Below are 13,805 nucleotides of genomic sequence, written 5' to 3'. Positions count from 1 at the left end.
TTAAGGCCCTGTTCTTTAGAGTTGCTCTACTCTGCTGAAATCTGTTCTGCTCTGCCCTGCTCTGCTTAACAATAATACTTCCTTCGTTCTTTTATTATTGCACCACTTGCCTTTTCAGGAAGTTTCACAAATATTGCACCATTTCCTGTTTAGGAAAAAAAATTATTTGTGTTCACACAACAAATACCCAACATACCCTTGCTTTTTCACACTTACTTTTTAGTTTATCAATATGTCACATGGGCAATTTTGTAATTTTACCTTTCTCTCTCTTACTTTTTTCCACTACCAAAATATTTGTACACAACCCCTATGGTGCAATAATAAAAAAACGGAGGAAGTACTTAATATTGAATAACTATAATAATAATTAATGTTTAATAATAATAATAATAATTAATATTTAATAATAATAATAATAATTAATATTGATTTATTATTATTATTATAATAATAATAATAATTAATATTTAATAATAATAATAATTAATATTTAATAATAATAATAATAAAATAATAAATAAATAATATTTAACAATAATAATAATAATTAATATTTTATAATTATAATTTTAATAATAATAATTATTATTATAATAGTATTAATAATAGTAAAAATAATAATAAAGATAACAATAGTAATAATAATTTTTATATTTAATAATATTAATTATAATAATAATTGATTTTTATAATAAAAATTAATATTTAAAGATAATACTAGTTATTGATTTTTAATAATAATAATAAAAATAATAATTAAATAATAATAATAATAATTAATATTTTATAATTATAATGTTAATAATAAGAATTAATATTTAATAGTAATAATTATTATTGTTATAATATTATTAATAATAGTAATGATAATAATAATGATAATAATAGTAATAGTAATACTTATAATTAATAGTATTAATTATAATAATAATAATTGATTTTTTATAATAAAAATTAATATTTAAAGATAATACTAATTATTAATTTTAAATAATAATAATAAAAATAATAATAAAATAATAATAATAATAATAATAATAATAATAATAATAATAATAATGAAATATGTTGTACTTCGCTCTACTCTACTCTGCTCTACTGAAATCTACTCTGCTCTGCCCAGAAGCTCAAAAGAACAGGACCTAAGTGAGGGTGTACTTACCCTCTTTCCCTCTACTTTCAAGTGACTAGCCTGTAATAGTGGACCCAAAAAAATTATGATGGTTTAAATCTTGTCAGCATTCTCCTTGCTATTAAAAAAAATGGTCTTTTTAGTATTGTAAGATCTTGTTTAGTTCAACTTATTTTTACTTATTTTAGAAAAAATAAGTTCAAATGAGATCGGATAAGATAAGTTCAGATCAGATCAAAAAATAAGATCAGATCAGATCATCGTTTTATGTGCAATTATCACTTAATATGTTTAATTTCGTAATGAGAAAATTTACGAAAATTATATATTAATAAAATACACATTATTACAAATTTAAAAGATCCCACCTGATATATTTTTTCCTTATAGATTATAGTACACTAATTGTCAAAGTTTGGATAAATCGGACAATAAGATCATACCAGACCAAATCAGATAAAAGCAGACCAGATCAAATAAGTTCAGATAAGCAAAAATAAGGTGAATTAAACAGGACCCATGATGAGGGAAAAACTAGGTCGTTGAACTAATTCTCCCTAAGCCAAACACAAATTTATAATCACTTAACAAAGCTAAATACAAGTATAGAGGTAAGTCAAGGGTCGAACCACTAGGAATTGTTATGTTAAAGTGCTTTCAATTATGTGCCTAAGCTAGGTCGAAGTCTAGGGTAAAGAAGGTTACACTAACAACTAACTAAACAAAGAACCAAACAAATAAAGCACTAGGGAATGGGGATCAACAAGTAATCATGACAATTGTAGCAACTTAGGAATAACATGCAAATCAATGGTTGCGAAAACTAATGGTAAGAGCAATCAAAAGAGCTCGACAAGCTATCTCCTAGAGGTCTAGCTAGCGCCAACTACAAGAGACCCTAACTAAGAACGTCACTAACCAAGCTCAATAGACAATTGCAATTCCTAAATCAATGGTCCGTATCATTAGAAACTACAATGCAATCTAGCATATTTCTCAAGGCCTAATCGAATTACACACATGCAAACTTATTTTAATCAATTTAATATCAACAATTAATCAACACAATCCCCAAGTTAAGCATAATCAATCAATCATACAAGTTTTACCCTATCCCTAGCCAAACAACTACTCTAACATCATCATCTAATAAAAAAACAACTATAGAAATCAAGAATCAACAAAATATCAAGAACAACTACTCTAATCAAGCATCAAACATCAAAATCAAATCAAACAAACATGAATATTAAACAAAGCAATAAAATGAGATAGAGTTAGAAATGCTCATTGATATTAGAGAAGATCTTTAACACAATTGTCACCATTGAATCATCAATCTCTCAATCACTACACTTTCTCTATCTAAAATCTACTCATAAACTAATCCTAAAACTAGCGAGGGAAACTCTGAACTAAGCTAAAATTATGATCAAAATCTCATTCTAAAACTTGAACTAATTACTCCCAAAAATCGGGTTACAAAGGTTTAAATAGGAGGCGCAAAACGAAACCGAGCAATAACAGGGACCCGAGGAGGCGCGCCCGCGCTCCTCTGGGCTTCTTCGATTCTCCTCGATGCTTCATGCGTTCACTAAGGGCCTTCGAGTGAGCGCACCGAATGATGATGATGGACACCAAGGATGGCAGATCAAAAGGAGCTTGATGGTGGGTTCAACACCACATCTTCATGAGAGCACGACTTGAGAGCGCAGGAGCTACAACTTGGAGATCCCACTTTTTTGCACCTTGAGCTATCCTATTGCCACGAGCTTGCTCCAAAAGCATCTTCCACCTTAGTAAACCACCAACATCGAGACTTGAACCTTGTACAATACCTACAACCACGAAAAGAGAGCAAGTAAAGTAGAAAACACTAGAAAAACCATCAAAATGCACAAAAATACAAAATAAGAGATAAAAGGTAAAACATAGAGGAAAAGCATAAAACTAAGCATTTATTAAGAAGGAAAGCCATGAAAAGGAGGTGAAAACACCCTAAATACTCATCAAATGGGTGCCATTTATGACACCCATTAAATGCCCCCAAGCTTATCTTTTGCTCGTCCTCGAGCAAAACAAAACTAAGGGAAGGAAAAATGATGAACTTATTCAAACAAAAAAAAAGAAGAGAAGAGACAAAAATATACACTAACTCACTTTCGTAGGAATCACGGTCAATTTTGGCAATTAAAGACAAGCTATTTAAACCCCTAGATCGCCCTAGAGGATGAGTGATGCTTTTCTAAGAGATTAACCCATAACTCTTATAATAATACGAACAAGGCAAAGCATGAAAAAGAAATCAAAAGAAAAGAAAAGCAAACAAATGTTCATGAAAGGAATTTTCCAAATGAACAAGCACAAATGAATGCAATTCTTTCTAAACGAGTAAGGGAGTGCATGTTCCAAGATATCCGAGGTTGATTGAAACATAAATATGCTAAGCATAGAGAACTAGTAAACGCAATCCACCTTCATCCCATTCAATCTTACCGCGTTCTCCCTACTAGTCTCAAATCTTCCCCTATGAGCATCTCAATAGTTCCTCGAAGGAACCAGAAAAGAAGATATTTTAGGCTACTCAATGTATTGACTATGCATTTCCTCTCTATAGGCTATGACTCATAATTCCCTCCCCTAATATGTGACTCAACCTCTAGGTCAAAAGGACTTTTTAAGGTTGTAATTTGTAATGTAAGGGCAAAAAGGGTGAGGGTAGGCTAAAATCACTACAAAAATTCGGCTAAATTGTGACCGTTTTTCTACGACCGTCATCTAAACGGTCGCAAAATATGACATTTGCGACCAATTTTGCCCTTTTAAACCGTCGCAAGGGTATTTCAATGATTTTAAAATAAGTCGAAATTAAAAATACCCTTTTGAGACCGTTTCAGAAACAATCGTAATTTATGTAATTTGCGACCGTTTTTGGCGGTTGACAGGGTAAAGTCGTATCCCCTAATCAAAAGTAATACCTAAGTCCTCTAACTAAAGTAGATAGGGAAGTAGGGTCGAATCCACAGGGAAACTGGTCTTTCTATTCCTAATTAATTAATATAATCTAAATTATTAAAGTAACCAAATTGTTGTGTTTAATATGAAACTATACTACGGAGATTAAGTTCAGGGAGAAAATCAATAATAAGAAGGCCTAGGGTCATAGGTTCACCAATAATTAATAATCCAGGATAAAACATAACAATTAATAATTAACATTGCACAAATAACATGATTAACAGGCTCTCGCAATTTATTAACCAACATAGATCTAACAGGCTCTCGCAATTTACTAAATCTAAGTTCCTATTGAAAATAGCCTTTAATATTAAATTAACATCTGCTCGATTCATCAATTCAATATTGCTAAACAGTCACAATCAAATTACATCTGCTCGATTCATAATCTAATTGCAAAGAATTAAAATAATTCAATAAGAAATTATCATGCAATATCAATAATCGATAATAACAAATTACCCCTTCATATTAATTATGGATCCCCAAAAACCCTAGAATTAAACTACTCAGACATAATTAAATCTAAGATAAGCAAAGCAATAAAATAAGCCAGAGTGAAAGAAGTAAAATAAATAACTGAGATTAAGGGAAAAGAAATAGTTACCAAAGTTAAAAGGAACAAGAGATGTAGAGAGAGAAAACCATACTAAGAGTTTAAGAGAATAGGGAAAGAGAGTAAAAGTTAAGGGGAGGGAGAGAAGAATACTGAAACTAAAACTAAAACAAAACTAAAATAAAAATAATGAAAAAGCTAAAACTCCCCCCTCGTTCCTACGTACTACCTCCCTTAATAAAGAAATAAGGAGTAGAAAAGTCAACTTCTAACTTCCACTAAAACTAGGAAACCAATCACATCATAAACCGTCAATCCTCCAAGAATTCAGATGTAAAACTTAAGCCCAAAACCACAAAGCCCATATTGCTGAAATTGGCGCTAATATCCATCCGCACGATCGGGCCAGGCCTTGCCCGATCGGGCCCGGTCAGCAATGCTACAAGCTGGGTCATGCCTTCTTTTGCTTTAGGCCCAATTCTTCTTTCTTTCATACTTGGCCCGCGGCACTTAATTGATCCATGATAATAATGTGGGTTTATCTAGCTCGGTTTTGGGCTTCAAATATACGGTCATGTAATACGATCAAACTCCAATATCTTTGTAGTAGTTTAAATAACTCGGAATTGTCATAATTCTGCAAATTCCTACAAAATAATACCAACTCTACAAAAATACTAGAAAACGTATATTAGTAATAAAAATAGCTCCGTAGAGCTCAAATAAGCACAAATATGACCGTGGGACGGGGTATAAATATATATATAAAATAGACTTATCAGCGGTCGCAAAAGGCTTTTCATTTATTAAAAGATCAGGTATAAAAGGGAACCCACTTCATCCTAACCCTAACAAACCTCACGCTGCTCTCTCCATTCCTCTCTTTTCTTTCTTCTCTTTATTCTCTCTCTTGTCTTCTCCTCCTCCATCTTTCACTTTCATTTCTCTTGTTTCTTCCACCACCATCTTCACGACTTCACACCTGTCCTCCTAGCTCCTTCTGTTCTCCTTCACATCCTAATATTTCTTTGTTCTTGTTTGGATTATGGTGTTAATGGTCAAATTTGACCATAAAAATTTCAGATCTAGAGTTTTCATGGTCGAATTTAACCATATAAACCCAAAGAGGAAGATATATTGTACAAGCTAAGGTATGTTTTTCCTTGAAATTTTGTTTGTTTTTGTTTATTTTCGACTTTTGTGGGTTTAATTCGTTTTTTGTTCGATTTGTTGGCCGAATTTGGTTTAATTTCTGCGAATATAATTAATTTTAGCAATTTAACTTATGTGGGTTTTATTTCATTCAATTTTATTTATGTGGTTTTGATACTTTTTCGAATTTGTATATGTGGATTTAATATTTGTACGATTTTATCTATTTGGGTTTGATTTTTTGTTTGTTTTTGTTAATTTTCAACTTATGTGGGTTTTAATTCTTTTTTTATTTGATTTCTTGGTCGAATTTTTTGGGTCTGATTTTAGGTCGATTTTTTTGGTCGAATTGTTCTTCATTATGGGTTTGGTGATTTTCGTTAACTGCGGTTTGATTTATTTTTTTGGTCGAATTGTTCTTCATTCCGGGTTTGTTGCTTTTTCGTTGATTTCGGTTTAATGTTTGCTAAAGGTATGTTGATTTTTTTTTGTCAAATAGTTCTTCATTTTTTTCGGTTTGACTTTTGTTGATTTTGGATTTGATATTTGTTTTGAATTTGTGTTTGATTTTTGGTAATTTTTTGATTGATATTTACGCTTTTTTTGCTTTAAATTATGATTTATTTTATGCTGGGTTTCATTTTATTAATTGATTTTTGTGGTTTCTGCTTGTAATTTGGATTTTGTGGTTTGTTTCCGCTTGAATTTGATTTATGTTTATTTTTTGTTTGCTTTGATTTCTGGATTTTGGTTTATTTGTTTTTGGTTTCGTTTGTTTCCGATTTTTAATTTTTTTTTCGAATTTTAGCAACCGCTTTGGGCCGTCGCTAATACACATTTTTGCGACAGCTACTGTACCAGTTGCAATTATTATAAATTACGACCGTTAATTTAACGGTCTTTGAAAATAACGGAAACGGTCGCAAATAAATTTCGACCGTAAATTAGTCGCAATTTTGACTTTTTGCGGCCAGGTAAATAACGACTACCACGTTACGACCGTTGACGGTCGCAATTATTTTTAGCGACTTTAACGACCGTTAGAGACGGTCGCAATTTAGCCGAATTTAAATAGTGAATTTAAAATTTGGTGGTTTCATTCCCTAAATTGTGAAACAAAGTTGGCCAAATCTTAACACCAAAACCAAGTAATCACCAAACAAAAACACCAACACCCCCAAGCTTATTCAAAGCTAAAAATCACAAACATATACACAAAAAGCGTAAGAACTCTTCCCCCCCAAGCTTAATGGAGCATTGTCCTCAATGCTCTAAATAGGGAGAGGTAACTTATATCAAAATATTTTTGCATTTTTTATTTTTCACTTTTTTTTTTTCTTTTTTACTACCTTATCCTCGCCTCTTTTAATTATGGACGGCTTTTTCAACTTTGCAACTGCTTTGTCCTTTCCTTTTTTAACTATGGACGGCTTTTTAATTTATTCACTTGCCATTATTCACACAATATACAAAACACAAGCTTGCCTACATATAGAACCAATTTTCAAGCTCCTCCACCACAATCTCCAACAATGATGACCGATTGCTTCACAAAAACCAAAAATGGGAAAAAAATGAAACAAATGTCTCAAAATCTGAAGATGTCGCTTGAATAGAAAGGATATGGCTCAAATGGTTAGCAAGTTGGCAAATGTCAACCCAAAAACCAAAGAAAATGAAAATTATCCTAGAAAAGAAAAATTACCACCCCGAAAGGATGCCTTTGTCCTCCCTAAATGGTTCGGTCTCAGTCTTGGGAACTATAAGTCAAGATTCTAGATAAGGTCCGCAATAGTCAAGGATCCATGCCGCTTATTCAAGTATATGTTGAAGGCTTGAAAAAGTTAAACCTCACATGGATGTAGCAAAAACTCACTATTGGTGTCAAATAGACTATAGGAAGCAACTACCAACATGCCACAAACAAGTAGACTTGGGCTTCATGGTCCCACTAGTTCTAAACACGCTACCTTATATTAGCCTGCTTTATCCTAGAATCAACCAAGGATAATCTCAAACGTTGCACACCGTTACCATTTAAGAAAAATAGCATTCAATTATACAAGTCCAAATGTTATTATGTCCAAAGCAAGAACAAAACAAAACACATTGCAAATTTGCCTTGATAAAAACAAAAATCTTTTTAGAGTTTTTCAAAATAAAAGAACATGAAAAAGCATATACAAAGGTGCATGACAAATATGAATCAACATCTATCCCACCAAACATGATAGAATACCCTCCCCCAATCTTGAATGAGACATTACACTCAAACATAAATCAAATAATCCATGGGAGGGGAAAACAAGGAGATCAATCCAACAAACCAATACATGTCCAACATGGCATCAACCATTAAAGAGAGAGCAAGGAAGGATATTACCATTAGGTGGGTGTAATTAAATACTCGCAAATGACCTAATTAGACCTTTCAAAGCTAATTTCCTCAAGAATTGAATCTTGTTTTCCATGTGCTAGCAAAAATAGGAGTCATACTTCCTTGACTCTTGATCCAAATCGAAGCACCAAAGTATATCAAGTCATATACCTAGCAAAAGGCACACAAACATTTCCATGAGAGAAAATCTATTCCTAAAAACAAAAGAAAATCTAATCTAAAACATGGGTTACTTCCCAAGAAAGGCTTGCTTAATGTCCAAGCTTGACCGCTCTAGAAAATAATAAATCAACGTACGCAAGAGCTTGTCAAATGCACTACTAATCATTTCATAAGATAATCGGTAGGCAAATGACGGGATAAGAACGTGCAACAAGACTGTTGCATGCAAGTGAGAAGGGAGATGCCAAAAGAAAGAAGAAGAGGGATCAAAAGGAAAAACGAGAAAATAAGAAGAAGGAAAAGACGGAAAATAAGAAAGGAAAGAAAAGGAAAAGGCAAATCCTCCTCACTAAATTTTTGGTTGGCATAATTCCTCTCTTCCTCAACAATGATGGAATGAGGGATATGAAAATCATCCATAGAAAGCGGCTCCCCAATAGGCTCTTTGAGATAGGAACACTACTACAAAATCATCCATAAAGTAATGCATTGACAAGCGTAAAAGCACTTATGGTGCAATAAAAATGAACGGAGGAAGTATATGACATGTAATTATTGTTTTCCACTATTTTATAGTTTAAAATAACCAATTGCAACATCTTTCAAAAAAAGAGGAAGTAGATTAATTATAACTTGTGAACATCGCGGTAAGTGATTAAAAACTAAAAGTCTAAACAGACATCAATTCCCTCAATGTTTAATGCAAAGGTACATGAGTACTAATTCCCGTATCTCAGGGAAGACTACAACGTTTAAAAAGAAAAAAGGAAGACTATAAAAATCTAAAAGTCTCCCTATATATATTACAGAATAACAAATAGATGAGTGAAAGAAATAGAAAGATACTAATATAGTGCCCGTGTAATTGCAAATTTTTTATTGTTAAAATATTAATTCTCACAGAATGGAACCAAAGTTAGCTTAATGTATTATAATGATATTTTTTATATTATTTTATTATTCATTTACAATAATGTGTACCAGTGTCGCGTATCATAATTTTTATTTAATGTTAAATTTAAATGTAGAGATATAAAAGGATCTATGGTCTACTATACCAATCTTGCTTAGTTAATTTAAAATGAAATTAGCATATAATTTAGATAAAAAAAAAAGGTCCGGTAAAAAGATCAAAATCTACGTACGAGTAAATTTTTTACCGACGTGTATTATAATGTATGGTTGAAGTGTCTAGTTTCTTCTTTTATTATCAATCTTCGTCGTTAAGCTAATGTTTGATTAGGCAATGTGGCACCACATAGACCCACCCACCATTAAACACTATCCCCTAACTTTGAAAAAAATAAAATCCAAAAAGGAATGAAAAAGAAAAGTAAAAGCTAGCAAAGAAAATACTATTTTTAAAGGGTGAAAATGTGCCCCATGTTCATGTTTAGTGGACCCATTAACCCTAATCTTACTCTTTAAATACCCCCTCCATCAACACAATTCTTCCCTTTTCCCTTCCTAATCTCTCTTCCCACCACATTTTAAAAATTTTCCACCTATTTTTTCTCCAATCCGGTTCTCAAATATGTTGTTTTCCGAAGAACCGGTTCGTTTTCGACCAGCTTCCTTTGATGACCTCGAGGAATTTCTTTCATTTTTCCAAGATGATCCCCCTTCTGGTTCAGATGATATGAATCAGGATGTATCACGTTGCTATTACGATGAAAATAATGATCGTAAAATTAGGCGAATGCTGTCAAATCGACTATCAGCTAGGCGATCTAGATTGCGCAAGAAAAAACACTTGGAAAATTTGACAATTGAAGCAAACCGTTTAAAATCTCTTAATCGGGAATTGAAAAATCGGTTGGGCATGTACACGTACCATCATCATATTGTTAAGAGAGAAAATGAACGGCTTTATTGTGAGCACGTTTTGCTTAAGCAAAGACTATATGATCTTTATCGCTCTTTGCTTGGTATCCAGCCAACTAATAACGGTCGTCAATAATTCAAAATTATTATTATTATATAATTTAGCGCTAAAAAGAATGTCCAAACTTTTGGCACTTTTTTTTTTACTTTTTCTTTTAAGAGGGGAAAACTTTTTAGTATTCTTTTCCTAAGGAGTACGTAGTATGATTTTGAGGTTACTTTTTATATTTTAAAGTTAGGAGTTTTCACCTCTAGCTTTTGTACATTGATTTACCAATACTTCCGATTTTAGGAGTTTTGTGTTGTAAATAATTGAGGTCTGTCCCGTCAAAAAAAAAATAAAAAATAAAAAAATAAAATAAAATAAAATAAAATAATTGAGGTCTGTGCATTAGATAATTGGATATTAGTTATTTTATAATGGAACTACGATTAATAAACAATTCAATTTATAATTCGAATTCAGTCTAATACATTGTTTTCTTTTGTATTGTTGACCTTCTGAACCCATCATTTTTAATCCTATATGTATATTGAGCGTGCGTATTAACTTGTATAAAAAAAAATCAAATTCAAATCAGTTCAAATTAATTCACTTAATATTAGATACTTTATCTGTCTTTTATAATGATCACAATAATTTGACTATATAGTATACACTATTTAAACAATATCACTCACCAAATGTTACGAGTATTACATTTATGTAGTAATAGAGTGTCGTTACATTAGTCTTATAACACTATTCGTACGTGTTTTATACTCATAACAATTTGACATTTATACTATCTGTACATTTATATTATTTGTATACAATGTACCTTACATTGATTGTACTAAGTGATTTGTAATTAAGGAAATAACAAGTATTCTCTCCGTTTTTAAAATACTTACTCAATTTCTCCATGAGCGGAATTTTAGGAGAAATTGGAGAAGAATAGTGGGGGGTGGGTGGAAGAATAAAAAAATTGTATAAAGTAAAAATAGTTGAGTGAATTGGAGGAGAGAGAATATGAAATTAATAAAATATGATTTACTGGGTGAACTAGGTGAGAGAAATGAATTTAATATTGTAAAAGTTTTCCAAATAAGGAAATGGAACGGGTATTTAAAAACGGCCGGAAAAGAGAAGTGGAACAAGTATTTAAAATCGGAGGGAATAATAATGTTCGTGGCCTAAAAAAAAAAGGAATAATGTTCTTGGAATCGGATATTAGTATATTTGTCTCAATGCATACATATTAACTAACTTATTCGTAACTAGAAATATTAGTGTTTGAACTTACTAATCATCAACAATCGTTTTGACTAATGTCATGTTAAAATAAATAAATACATAAATAAATAAATAAAAGAGAATGAAAGGAGGATACTGGAACCCAATGTGTATCACTTGTGAGTGTCCCACATTGGAGAAAGAGGAGAGATGGTTTCACTTTATAAGGTAGAGGAGTACCTCCTACTATTGCCAATTGGTTTTAGTATGGAAGCTCCAAAGCCTTGTTTGTGGGTCTACCTCTCCTCCTCCTTATCCGGGTTGCCCAGGCCCATTTCATATTGTCTCGAAATTTAACATGGTATCAGAGCCCAGGTTTGTTAGGCCGTTTATAATTGGGTATTTGTCAAGCCACTAGTTAAGGGCCTCTATTGGATGTTCATTCCCAAAGAGGATTTATATTGTACCTTCTGGTGTGCTCTAATTCTAAGGACACTTACAAGTGAGGGGGAGTGTTGGAACCCAATGTGTGTCACTTGTGAGTGTCCCACATTGGAGAAAGAAGAGAGATGGTTTCACTTTATAAGGTAGAGGAGCACCTCCTACTATTGCCAATTGGTTTTAGTATGGAAGCTCTAAAGCCTTGTTTGTGGGTCTACCTCTCCTCCTCCTTATTCGGGTTGCCCAGGCCCATTTCATATTGTCTCGAAATTTAACAGAGGAAATATATTGTTAAAATTATCAAAATATTTATGTGTAGTATATAGCTACATGCTACTCCTTCTAGGTTTATACTTTTAAATTTTTATGTATTACACTTTGATCGGGACAAAATTTTAACTAGATAATTGAATTTTAACAACGCATCCTTTTTGTAAAATATTACACTTTAACCGTCACACAGCTATATGTGAATGAATTGATTTCTATATAAAAAGATGTTACTGGGTAATTGAGGATTAAAAAATAATAAGAAAATATAGTAGGGTTAATATTTTATTGAAAAAAAGAGTAGTAGTTTGAGTAAGGACTATGCATGCAAGGGGAGATATGAATATTTCCTCCATTTTTTTAGTTGCATCACTTTACAAATTGCAGACTACTAAGCGATTTTCATAGATGAGAGAGATAGAGAGAATTCAAAAATGGATCCATCTCATGTAATAGTAGAGCATATCAGATACATAAAGTTTATTAACTAAAAAGAAAGTGATGCAACTAACTTGAAACTTCCATTTTAAAAAAATGATGCAATTATAGGAAAATGATAGATGCAATTATATAAAAACGGGAGAAGTATTTAAATGGAATAATTTGTCAAAAATAGAAGTGTAACACCTAAAAAAACGCGCCTCACGCGCTAGCAGAAACCCCCCAAAAAACAACCAAACTCCAGCCCCTATTTTTTTTTAAAACCGCTTTCTTTCAGCATTCCCGACAGATCGCCGGCTATTGGAGAGGTGGGGCTTGCTCCTCGATCGCCGGCGATTGGAGAGGTGGGGCTTGCTCCTCGATCAAGCTTGACAACGCATCACGGAGGCCGTGATTTGAACCAACGCTCCTAGCCTATCCTCGTACTCTCGGGTCGGGTGGAACTCCAGCTGCGGCCTTCTGGGATCACTGCCAGCGGTGACTAAGTGTTGCCTAGTCCTTTGAGGTAGCCACCCGTGTTCTGGCTTTCAAGGCTCTCCGCCGGTACTTTATATGATTTCCTTGTTTTTATCGCTTTCTTCTTAGCTCTTTATTTCAGTAAGTTAACTATGGATTGCAAGCCTTTAATCGATGCTCTCATGGTCATGCATTTGAATGGTGATTATGATGATACTATTGTTAATTTTGCTCTTAATAATTGTCCCCGTAACATCTATATTCAAGTTAGGGGGTTAAAGGATGAGGGTAATGTATGTTTTAAGAATGGTGAGTTTGTTTGTGCTGGTCCAAAGTACGATAGAGGCCTAAAACTTCTTTGCTTTGGGTTACCAAGTAATGTGGATGATAGTGTCATGCTCTGGAATCTAGCAATTGTCTTGGAATTGAATCTTGCAGCTTGTGCTCTTAAGGTCCATGACTGTAATCAAACTAAGGAGCATTGCTCCTTGGTCTTAAAATTTGATGGTAGCAATGTTAAAACTCTTTATAGAAGGGCCTTAGCAGACATTAGACTTTCCCAATTGGAGGAGGCGTATGAAGATCTTGGCAAGGCCGCCAAGATAGAGCCATCTAATAAGGATATTCTCCGCGAGTTGGAGAGGTTGACGGTACTACGTGGTCAAGCTAGAAAACT

General features: G+C 32.7%; 1 protein-coding gene across 1 annotated transcript; it reads left to right on the top strand.

The window, feature by feature from the left end:
- Nucleotides 1-9,955: 9,955 nt before the first annotated feature.
- On the top strand, nt 9,956-10,381 carry LOC145613925 (basic leucine zipper 4-like). The gene has a single exon (XM_081668958.1). It carries the CDS (start codon nt 9,956-9,958, stop codon nt 10,379-10,381), a length of 426 nt encoding a protein of 141 aa, XP_081525084.1.
- Nucleotides 10,382-13,805: the final 3,424 nt, after the last annotated feature.

The sequence above is a fragment of the Chenopodium album genome, chromosome 25 (genome assembly GCF_948465745.1).
Source record: "Chenopodium album chromosome 25, dcCheAlbu1.1, whole genome shotgun sequence".
Classification (NCBI taxonomy): domain Eukaryota; kingdom Viridiplantae; phylum Streptophyta; class Magnoliopsida; order Caryophyllales; family Amaranthaceae; genus Chenopodium; species Chenopodium album.
The sequence above is the reverse complement of the archived record's forward strand: the minus strand, read 5'-3'. Positions and strand labels throughout refer to the sequence as shown.

Bases quoted from the DNA above. Each gene is read 5' to 3' on its own strand.
- LOC145613925 (XM_081668958.1), top strand. From the start codon at position 9,956: ATGTTGTTTTCCGAAGAACCGGTTCGTTTTCGACCAGCTTCCTTTGAT.